Source organism: Anolis carolinensis, chromosome 1, assembly GCF_035594765.1.
Source record: "Anolis carolinensis isolate JA03-04 chromosome 1, rAnoCar3.1.pri, whole genome shotgun sequence".
Taxonomy (NCBI): Eukaryota; Metazoa; Chordata; class Lepidosauria; order Squamata; family Dactyloidae; genus Anolis; species Anolis carolinensis.
In genome coordinates, this window is record NC_085841.1 from 311538968 (window position 1) to 311551015 (window position 12048).

General features: G+C 38.4%; 1 protein-coding gene across 2 annotated transcripts in view; it reads left to right on the forward strand.

The window, feature by feature from the left end:
- Positions 1-11718, forward strand: part of LOC100561010 (cytosolic phospholipase A2 epsilon) — a 63831-nt gene extending 52113 nt beyond the window's left edge. Inside the window, exons 17-20 of one of the 2 annotated variants that reach the window (XM_062968141.1) lie at positions 4550-4741; positions 6790-6956; positions 8723-8909; positions 9444-11718. In XM_062968141.1, the coding sequence (XP_062824211.1) occupies positions 4550-4741; positions 6790-6956; positions 8723-8909; positions 9444-9652 (755 nt within the window). In that variant the 3' untranslated portion in view covers positions 9653-11718. The remainder of the gene's footprint in view (positions 1-4549; positions 4742-6789; positions 6957-8722; positions 8910-9443) is intronic. The other variant, XM_062968142.1, reaches the window with a different exon arrangement.
- The last annotated feature ends 330 nt before the right edge of the window (positions 11719-12048 follow it).

A 12048-nucleotide genomic window follows, 5' to 3' on the forward strand; every position in this document is an offset into this window, starting at 1 on the left:
TGCTCCATCCTTGAACTGTGCTGAAAGCATCCTACAATGGGTAGGTTTGGCCATGTGATGAAGTGGTGTGTTTGTGTGTGTGCGTGCATGTGTTAGGATCAACACTTGGCACCTGATCAGACATATGAACTCATCAATTATTTTCAGTTTCAGAGAATGCTTTTGCTCCAGTTGAGTCACAGAGCCCCATGCCACCTATCAGATAACAACAACAACAACTTTATTTGTAGCCTGCCCTATCTCACCGAGGGAACTCAGGATGGCTTTCAACATAATAAAGGCAAAAATTCAATGCCTGTATAAATCAGAAGTAAAAAATATAAACAACAATAAAATATACTACACAAGCAAAAACAGGTAATTTAAATACAGTAGAGTCTCACTTATCCAACACTCGCTTATCTAACGTTCTGGATTATCCAACGCATTTTTGTAGTCAATGTTTTCAATACATCATGATATTTTGGTGCTAAGTTCGTAAATACAGTAATTACAACATAACATTACTGCGTATTGAACTACTTTTTCTGTCAAATTTGTTGTATACCATGATGTTTTGGTGCTTAATTTGTAAAATCTAACCTAATTTGATGTTTAATAGGCTTTTCCTTAATCCTTCCTTATTATCCAACATATTCGCTTATCCAACATTCTGCTGGCCGGTTTATGTTGGATAAGTGAGACTCTACTGTAATAACAATTAAATACTCAACATTTAAACCATCAAAAGCCCACTAAGATAGCATATCAAATCAATTTCCTTCCATTCAATTTGATGATGCAGGATCACTTCCATCAGAGCTCTGTGGCTCAACTGGAGCACAAACGTCCTACAATGCTGCACTGGGGAAGCCGTGTGGTGATGCTTTCCCACGTGTGATGGGAAAGCATTGCTGTGAGCAAGATGGGGACTGTGGGTTGGGATTGACCCATTGCCCCGCCAATTCGCCATGAATGCTGGCAAATTGCCCCAGAGGACCACATCAATGTGATGAGGTCCATAGTCTGTTTTGGAGAGCATTGTCAAGCAGCACTCATATACAATGTGTTTAGATAAGCTAACATGGATTTCCTCATATAATATTCAGTGAAGGGCAGTTTTAAGTAATGCCCTGGACACTATGGGCCTTTGGTACCCTCCCTCCTGTCGGTTTTGTAGGGCCATAAAAACATGGAGTTGAGACTGGCATGAGAACCTATGTGTTCAAAGCTTTGGGGAATTTATTGCACATATGGACCACGGGTGAAAATTCTTGCATGTAGCACCTCTTTGCTCTGGGGTCAAATAGAAGGATAGATGCACTTTTGTATATGTGCTGCAGTTGGTCTCAATTGGGGAAAGAGAATAAGGATGTAGTTCTGCTTCTCTTGAGTGCTTCTACAAATTCCACCTCTTTCTTCTGGCAGAGCTTCATTCTGTTACCTGGGGCTTAATTTCATAATGTTTTGGCCTGATGTTTGCCTTCTTTACCATGGGAAGGATTCCTCCCTTAAGGCCTGTCTTTCACAGCTATTACACTTTCCTTGTGGTAAATGACAAATAAAATTACTCTCCTATGGCATTTTGCCTGGATATCTTCATTGGAACTTACTATGAATGTTTTCTCTGGTGATGTTTAAGTGACAAAAATAGGTTATGTGCTCTGCTTGAATAAATAATATTAAATAATAACTTTATTTTTATACCCCACCACCATCTCCCCAAAGGGACTTGAGGTGGCTTACAAGGGGACCAAGCCCAGAACATACAACAAAATACACCAATTAAAATGCAGTTAAAAACATAACAGTAAAGGTAAAGGTTTCCCCCTGACATTAAGTCTAGTTGAGTCCAATTCTGGGGGTTGGTGCTCATCTCTACTCCCTAAGCTACCCACCCCAAAGAGCCAGTGTTGTCCATTGACACCTCCAAGGTCAGATGGCTGGCATGACTTCATGGAGTGCCGTTACCTTCCTGCCAGAGCCGTACCTATTGATCTACTCACATTTATATGTTTTCAAATTGCTAGGTTGGCAGAAGGTGGGCCTAACAGTGGGAGCTCACCCTGCTCCCCAAATTTGAACCACGGCCCTTCTGGTCAGCAAGTTCAGCAGCTCAGTGATTTACCCGCTTCTCCACCGGGGGCTCGAAAAACATAATAGCATATAACAGTCCAATAAAAACACAGCAGGGTATAAAATATAAAATTATATGAATAAAAGTAAAAAACAACAACATTGATCTCCAACAGCAGCAGTTTTTTTTCTGGGTGTAGACATCATTTGTAAAAAGTTTATTACAATATTTCAAGCTACTGAAAAGTTATGAAAATATGTTCTCCACACTTGCTACTTTTGTTTCTAGTTATAATATGTAAGTAGACAAAACTAAGAAAACATTTCTTGATATCACACATAGAGCCAGAAACTGCATCAAGCATCAATTGTCCTCATTGTGCTACCACATCTTAAAAATTCATAAAGAAACAATTGGAAAATTATAGATTCATAATTCAGAATACAAGTTTCAGTTACAATGCTTGTAAGTAAAATGTAGCACCAGGTTTCTCATCAATCAATCAATCAAAATTAACAAGTAGTATTAGGCCATGGTTTGGTGTTCAGGTGTAGTTGTTACTGAATCATTTAAATAAAAATATTAGGTATGCAGGCATTTCACTATTTCTTCCTTATTAGAAAATATGAAGACCCTTAATGAGCAAATTCTAATAAATAACTGATGCACTTTAGGTTTAAATCTTTAGTTAAGTCTTGTGACTCACAGCAACAAAATATATTTTAAGAGTATTCATGTTAATGTAAAGGCTAAGAACTGTTAGCTTAGAGCAGGCATGGCCAACCTTTTTGCCTTGGGGCCGGGCTGGGAAAGAGAGTAGCCAGGCACACGCTGGGTGGGATGGATCCAGGAAGAGTAGGGCCTGGGGGAGGGCGGGACCAGGAGTGGGTGGATCATTGTCAAGTGGTCCTCCTGACATAAGGATGGGGCTGCTCACCCCATCCTTATGCCAGGAGGAAAACAAGAGATGTTTGCGACTGCTCTGATCCTCCTCCACAATACTCCTCCCTCAATTCAGGCTGTCCTCTCGGAATTATGCCAGGAGGAGAGTGAGGCAGGCAATGTCCGAGAGCACCCTGGTAGGTCCTCAACCGCTGCATGCCTTCCCTAAGCCATCCTCCCAGCATAAGGATAGGGCTGCTCACACTGTCCTTATGCAGGGAGGAGGGCAAGATATGTGGTGGCTGAGAGCACTCCAGAGGGTTCTCAGCTGCTGCGTGCCTTCCTCCCGCATCCTTTCTGCATTAGGATGTGATGGGCCGCTGTGGCTTTATGTCAAGAGGACAGGGAAAATGCAGAGGGCCTGATGTAAGCACCCAGGGGGCCACATCCGGCCCCCAGGCCTTAGTTTGCCCATGCCTGGCTTAGAGTCTAGACTTAAAACTTCCTTATAGATGGGCTTAGTGCATCCCTCTCCTCCACTCACCAAATATCCATTTTACAGCTTAAATCTGACCAAAGAAGAAAAAATAGTTTATTTAACTTGTGCATGTGTGTGCACGCTTTACCTGACAGCACATTAATGCTTTATGATCACTTAATCCTCAAATTATTATCCATTCTGTTTCCCACACAACTATGTAAAATATTCATTTCATAATGGCCAGGAAGAGGCCTCATTAAATCACAATTATGTATTGAGGTAGAGTTATCATCCTACGCCCTAATATATTATTTTCTCTTCATATCATGCTTCATATAAAGTATCATAAATTCTGGTGATTCACGTGGCAAAGCAAGGACAGGGCTTATTGTTGATGCAGGCACTGAGGCAGGAAGTTTGCTTTGAAGGGGCCCCATACACTCTCTCCAGTAGTGATACCATATCGTATGGCTTCTTTCTGCAAAACATAGTGGCATAACAGGCCCTGCTACTCCCAGGCTTTCCCTCAGCTTTGTTTATGAAAAGGGCCCAAAGCAAGATCTCTCTTTTTTTCTCTGCTTTCTATACTCTTCTCCTTAAGTTCTATGATCTTAGCTAATTTTCTATTAGGTAGTATGGGTGACTCTCAAAAGATGATTCTTACACACCTCTAGGCTTCATGGAAAAGTGGGCTTGTATTCTTTTTAATGTTCAGGACACACCACAAGCTCTCCTCCATGAACTCCAACATTCCCTGCTTGACCATAAGAAGCAGATCATCTGAAAATGTATATAACCATACTTTTCAAGATTTCACACATGACAATTGGGACACATGTGGCCCAGCAACATCAGAGTGTAGCCAAAATGCAAACATTATTAATGAGGCCAGCTTCCTTCAGCTTCCATCCCCAGGTGATCTGCCCCCAGCATGTAAGACTGATGATTGGTTTTAGCCAGCAATCCATAGTTCTTAGGGAATATGGTCAGAAAACACCATTCTTAGTGTTCACAGTATTGTTCCTCACTGGATGAGTGGAATATATTATAACATATATTTGCATTTTTTTTGTTTTCTTCTGTATGCTGTTTCAGTACACTTACCTTTATTGTTTTTTTCTGATCTGTAGAGGAATGGCCTTCACAACCATCAAGACCACAAGAGCTGCATACTCAGCTGGTGATTCCTGCCCCTAAATTTCCTACGATCCTTCGTGAAATCATAACAAAACGCATAACAACTTCAGAAGTCTACAATTTCTTAATGGGATTCCAACTAAGCAATGAGTATCTAGATAATGAGAACTTTTATATATGGAAAGGTAAGTGGTTGGGAATGTTAATACTTTTGTAAGACAGTTTTCATAACATTAAGCATATAGGGTATTTTAAAAAGATTAGAGTAGATAAATAAGCAAATAATAACAGTTATTAGCATTGTAGTTCTGGATATAGACATTTGTGTCTATAATGAAATATCTTGCCCTTCTCTTTTTGCAGATGCTACTAAATCTAATACAGTAGACTCTCAGTTAATTGGCTTCTCCCAATTTCCAGGAAACCTAAGTGTGATTGTTTTCATGTCTACCAAAGTCACTGAAAAGACAAACACGTACATACTTTGACAGTGCCTCACACCATTTATATGTGTATGTGCGTTTCTTGAGAGTGGATCCTGCCAGTCAGGATTCATGTACATGCTGTTCCTGTACAGTAGTATGCTACATAGACAATGTGACTTGGCTATAGCTTGTGGATTTATGTTGCATTTGTTGTGGCACTGCACCTTCTAATAATGGAAGCTCCTTCCTGTGTTAACCTGTGGAGTACAGATGGCCTTGGGGTGAATGTTTCATCCATGCCTTTCTCCTTCCAGATTCCACACGTTTCCCAATTCTTTTTAAAGTAGCTGTATTAGAGAATGTGATTTTACCCATAAATGCTATTTTCGCACCCAGAAGCCCCCCAAAATCATTCCTGAAAATGATCAGATGTGATTTCTGGTCTTTAGGAATTGTGCTTCTGCTTATAGCATACAGTAGTGATTTCTGTGAATAGGGTGTTCTGACACTGCACAAACAGGGGGCCTTAGCATGCTTCTACATAGTCATTTAATCTTGAGCAGAATTTGGATTATAGTGATTTAGTTCACTTTGACGTACCTACACAGACATCCCAGGAGCTTGCTGGAAGCTGTCATGGGCTCCTGGACATAGTCTTCTTACTGGCAGGATGCTACAGTCCCAAATATTCAAATTTCAAATATTCAGAGTAGAAGTCCTGTAATGAAGTATAAACCAAATGTAATAATCAGAGCTATATTATTTAATATTATTTATTCTTATCTGACACCAAATGGCCTTTGAATAGGCCACTGAATAAACAAGTAGTCAGTTTATGAGGTAGAACTGGGCAGAATAGCAGGCAGTGAAATACAGTGTTCCCTCACTTATTGCGGGGGTTAGGTTCTAGGACCACCCGCAATAAGTGAAAATTTGCAAAGTAGGGATGCAATATTTATTTTAATATTTATACATTATTTTAGTAGTTATACACTATTTTTAGTCTTTATCAACCAATCGTGTGTTAATAAATCGCCTCCTTCTCCTCCCGTTGCTGCTTGGGCTCCTTTTCTCTCCCTTTGGCTTCTCCTTCTTCCCTTTCTTCCTTAGGCTATAAATTGTAATTTTTTATGATTTATAATATTCTTTTAGAGTTTTTTTGAAAAACTGCCAAACAGTGAATCCGCAAAAAGTGAACCACGAAGTAGTGAGGGAATATAAATGTGGCACAAACTCCTTACTTTTGAAGGCACCAAAATCAGCCCCTTAAACACCTTCCCTCTCCTTCACACAGATTCACAGCTGACATAACACACAAAATGGTAGAATAAGGCTATCTAGTCATCCAGTGATATCATTTCACTAGCAGTTGATGATCTAGGGTAGGCCCAGAAATTTCTACCTAAGGAGCTTGCACTTCATCTACACAATATCTTTCAGTGTCAGCCTGAGCTTATGGGTAGGGGTTGAACTGCTCTGCACCTCCAGATAACACCATTGTAACCTGCAAATACGCACAGCCAAATTGCTGAGGCATTAGAAACCACCTAGTAGCAAGAGATAGTTCTGATCGCTACCTTTAATAAGAAACTTAATGAAAAATTGCATATCTGATAGAAGTACTATTATATGGATACACTAAAAATAACATTACTTATTGTGACTTCAAGCAACAAGAGGGAGGCATTAAAGGCCAGGGCTCATTGCTAGTTGTATAATAAACCAGCTGTGTTCTAATTGGCCCAGAGACTCATATATATAAAATTAACAAAATACTATTGACTGATGACAAGACTTTTGCCTTTCAGATACTGTACTGGATACTTTTCCAAACCAGTTGACAGCAACATCAGAATACCTAACCCTAGCAGATACTGCGGCCTTCTTGGACATCAGCTACCCACCACTCTTGAGGCCAGAGAGAAAAGTGGATGTTATTATACATTTAAATTATTCTTCTGGATCACAAACAACAGTGAGATTATCTGCATTTGTATATTGTAACTTCTCATTAATTGTTTCATGTTTTTACACTTCCAGCTACTAGGAAAAATTAAGGGCTAGTTTATGCAACCTTGGGTTATGAACATCATCCAAACAGTACTTGAAATATTTTGGGCATGGCAGCTGTCTCACACTGTGGCATAACATAACATTGCCACATAGAATGTGTAGTGCTTCAGGAAATGAATTAATTATTGCTAGATTAATTAATTAACTTTCAACACAACAAGGGTCAAGCATTAGAATCTAATATGATTCAGATTTTTTAAAAGACTTGCAAGCACACTGAGATATTTAACACATGGCTGGAAATAATGGTTGATAGTGTGTAAGAGAAAATGATTTAGGTTGTCATTCTCCAACTTGGCATTTTCCAGATGTGTTGGACAATGACTTCCATAATTTCCAGCCAACCATTAATTTGTGGACTTTTGCAGCCTTTTGCAGCATTAAGCAGGATGTGCAATGACATCTTTAAAGCATGGTATCTAAGAAAGAAAATGTGAAAATTAAAAAAAGATTCAAATTAAAGGATTAAATAGCTTGTGCCATTAAGAGGTGAAAGGTTTAACCACTGTGACATATGCCATTTACTCAAAGGATTTCTTATTATACTAATAATTTCATGTTTGACTTAATTCATTTAATGTGCTAAAATCATTTTTCATGAATTATAACATAAACTAAATTCTGGGCTTAGATTTACTAAAATATTTACAAGTTGGGTCTTTTGAACTAACATTCCAAGGATGTGAGTTGTGCCCATTTTATGAAAAGTTGTGACCACAATGCTAGTAAAATCAGTTTGAGCTAAAAAGGATAGCATGCTTACCTACATCTGGTCATCATCTATAGGAGCTGCTAATCAAAGCTTTTTTTTAAAGAGTCTTCAAATGGAAAACAAAATATCCAGTCCATGAGAATTTCTCAAATACGTGTTTCCAAAAAAAGGGCAAAATCTCATTAACTCCAGTCTATACAGTTTCCTTACCTGGCAGTTTCCCTGATATTGTCACTTTTAATTCTCACAGGTTTTGGTCCAATTTATGATGATTCCGTGAATGAGGGTGCTTCCACACAGGACAAAAGTCCATGATAAAATGGATTTAAAAAATCTACTTTTGCATCCCCGCAACCCCCCAAAACCCAGGCTTTCCTGGGGGTGGTGGAGGTGGTGGATATATGCCATCCTGATTACTATCAGAGTGGCATGCAACCTACCCAAAGCCCCCCAAATGTACACCTAAAAATAAAGTTAAACTTACCTGGCACCATAACGTTCCTCATGCCAGGTGGTGGGATGTGGGGAGGAGGAAAATCCCTCCTTGCCCCCCCCCCCCCCGTCTCCTGGCACATAATTTCATCATGCCCTCCTAGTGCAAGGAGGAACGTTATGATGGCCAGGTAGGTTTAATTTTATTTTTAAGGTTACATTTGGGGTTTGGGGGTAGGGGGTAGGTGTCCTCTTGGGACAGCTGTGTCTGGATGCTCTGGTAAAACCAAGACAGATCCCGTGTTATGGGTCTGTCTGGATGGGCATGGAGAGACCTCCAAGTTACCTTGTTATCAACAGCTCATAGGCTAACTCACTACTACATCTTTTCCATTCCCACCACTGACCTACAGATAATACTTATGAGCACTTAGAATTGTATAGTAATGTCATAACTTTTTAAAAAAGATAGATATTACAATAGGTTTTATTTCTGTCTTTGCCTTTGTCCCACAATAATCCAGACTTTAGACAAAGCCTCCAGATACTTCTCAAAGCAAGGTATCCCATTTCCTAAAGTAGATCTGAGTCATATTAAGGATGAAAATTTGAAGGAGTGCTATGTCTTTGAAGATCCTGAGAACCCAAAAGCTCCTATTGTCATTTTTTTCCCTCTAATAAATGACACCTTCAAAAAATACAAAGCACCAGGTAAGTTATCCTAAGTGAAGCTGTGTTGCTAGCCCCAGCAGTTACCTCCTGTCCTGCTTAATCTGTCATAAGTAGCACTGATAATCTTTTGGCTGAATTAACCTTGACTTTCAGGTACATATAAGGCTCTTTCTAAACTACTACCTGGGTGAAGTCCTCGATATTTGGAATTATCAGTATACCTATAAGCTGATATGTTTAAATGATACTAAAGAAATCACAAATAAGCACTACTTTTTCTACCCTTGCTTAATCTATGGAATCATGAGAGTTATAGTTTGGTGAGACATCAGCACGCTTTGGAAAAGAAGGCTAAAGACCTTGTAAAACTACATTTCTCATTATTCTATTGAACCATTGCCATTAAAGTGATGTCAAACTGCATTAATTCTATAGTGTAGATGTACCCTTAGTTTGCATATTTCTTGAATCTCATTTTTCAAAATGGCAGTAAGGAGGACAATATATGTGCCCAGAGGTGATTTTGGATTTAAGGCCTTTAAAAAATGCAATGATGTAACCACTATTTTTCAGGTGTGGAGCGCAGTCCCTCTGAAATGAAGCAGGGCCAAGTCGATGTGTCTAGCCCTCAGTCTCCGTATGGGTTACAGTGCTTTCAATACACAGAAGAAGATTTTGACAAACTGGTGGAACTGACCAGTTACAATATTCAGAATAATAAATACTTGATCCTTCAGTCCTTGCAAAGAGCAATAGAAAGAAAAGGACAACAGATGAAATGAGCCACGCATCAAAACATGATTAGTATATTCTCATACAGTGTCTTTATTTAAGGAGCCTCTGACTTCTGTTTGGGTAGGTCAGAGATTTTAAAAAAATTAAAACTCGATTGGTAGATGAATGCACAGGCTGCTATTTTTAATTTAGCAATTCATATATATCCACTAGCTACCTCATTTTGAAAGAACTAGCGCATGTTACTTGTAAACATGACATATTTCGCCTCAGCTTAACCCACTGTGCCATCGGGGGCTTATATCCTCTCTAATCACCTGTAATATAATCATACCTCTGTTGCCACAAGTACTGCATCCATAGATTCAAAAATTCACTGCTTTAAAATATTTGTTTAAAATGATTTTGCCATTTTATATAAAAGACACCATTGACTATGCTACTGTACAGAGGGACTTTATTATCCATGGATTATGGAGGAACCTAGAATCAATTTCTAGTAAATGTTAATAACCCACTGTCTGTTGTGTCTAACACTTGTTTAATATGTGAAATTCTCAAATATTGCTTGTTTTAAAATAATAATAATAATAATAATAATAATAATAATAATAATAATAATAATATGCTGTTAATGTGCTTTTCTAGAAGAAACATTTGAAGCTGTTACGTATCTGTGAAGATCAATTTCAGGGGGTTTGATTTGGAGTAAAAGTGTGAAACAGCCCTGTAATTTCATCTCAGGCTTCCTGTCAATATTTCTTCATATGAGATATAACTTGAGTTTGATGCCTGCTATGACTGTATGTGGACTTGGGAGGGCCACACTCACTCACCCTCCTATGCCCCTCTCATCCATTAAAAAAATCAAAAGGTGCCTGCATATACTAACATCAGTGCAGTGGTAAGGTTCAGAATAAACAGCTTTCAACTTCCAGAAATCCTAACAGCTGGTAAACTGGCTGGGATTTCTGGGAGTTGTTTGGCCAAAAAACATCTGGGGACCCAAGGTTGAGAACCACTGGTATAAAAAGTCAGTAGATCAAAGGCTGCACCTGTGATGGGTCAAAATAAAGAAAATTGTTTACCTCTGGTGAAAAAAAAATCAGAAGAGTGATCTACATAATTTAATAAAGAGAAATATGTTGACTATCCTTTATCCAAAATGGGACTAGAGCTACCCTCTCCCCCTCCCCCAATTCTGGAATGTTGTATTTGCAAATTCGTATATAATGAGATATTTTGTAGATGGAACACACATCTAAACATGAAATTTGTTTCATAAACGCATCATACACATAGCCTGAAGGTAATTTTCTACACAGTATTTTAAATAATGTCGTGCATGAAACAAAGCTTGTGTACCTTGAACAAATTAGAAAGCAAACAAGTGACTATATCACCCACAGTTTTGGATTTTGGAACATTTCCAATTCCAGAATTCTGGATGAGAGATGCTCAACTTGTACGGTCAAGAAAATTCAGGTAATGCTTGCTATGGCTGAACTGATATTTCAGGATGGGGAATTCTCTTATGAAGTTCTTATGAAGTTGTCTGACTGGCCAGTTGAAAGACGTGCTCGTAAATTAGTTGAGGCATTCAGGCAGGCATTTGCATGTTTTCTTGGCTACAGGAAACACCTCCTTTTAATTTAATGCATACAGTAGGGTCCTTACACCCATGTGGCATTCCAGAACTTAATCTTGTTCTTGGCAAGATGTGTGTGACTTTTAGAAACCAGTAATTCTTGAGCCAAAGGAAGGACAGTGTCAAACAGATATATGACAACATTTCTCCAAAGAAGGCAGTATGCCTGAAGTGCCTTACTTCATTTTTAATATATCCCCAAAAATGGTTTCAGGAGCTGACTGTAGCTAAAAACCAGTAACTTCTTTGCTACCACTATTACTCTCTTCCGAGTATTTCTTAGCCCAATTATGATGCCATCACATATGAGCAAAAGCTAACTTCTTTATTGCATCTGGAATCATTCCAGGTATGTTATGTATATATGATTTTATCATGTTTTATTTGGAATTTACTTCTAATACATGTCTAAGATAATGTTTAAACATGTCTCTGTTTAATATATAAACATGTTGAATTACATAACAGAGATCTTGTTTTCATTTGAAGCTTTCCATTACAGCAGCAATGCTTTGAGCAATGAAATTAAACATTCATGGTATAGGTAAATACAGCCATTACAATTATACAGTGTTTCGAAAGCTGGAATCCAATCCTAACAATTTGATAAGCAAACACATGGTGGTGGGATTGTTTAAAGGCAAAACATTTCAGGGATAAGATAATTTTAAAATTTTAAAATTTTAAAAAAGGAGAAACTATTCAAAATAGCAATTCGGGTTAACATGGAACTTATGTTGATGGCAATTATAGGGAACAAAAACATTGCTACACAGAACCAAGATCTACTTAAAG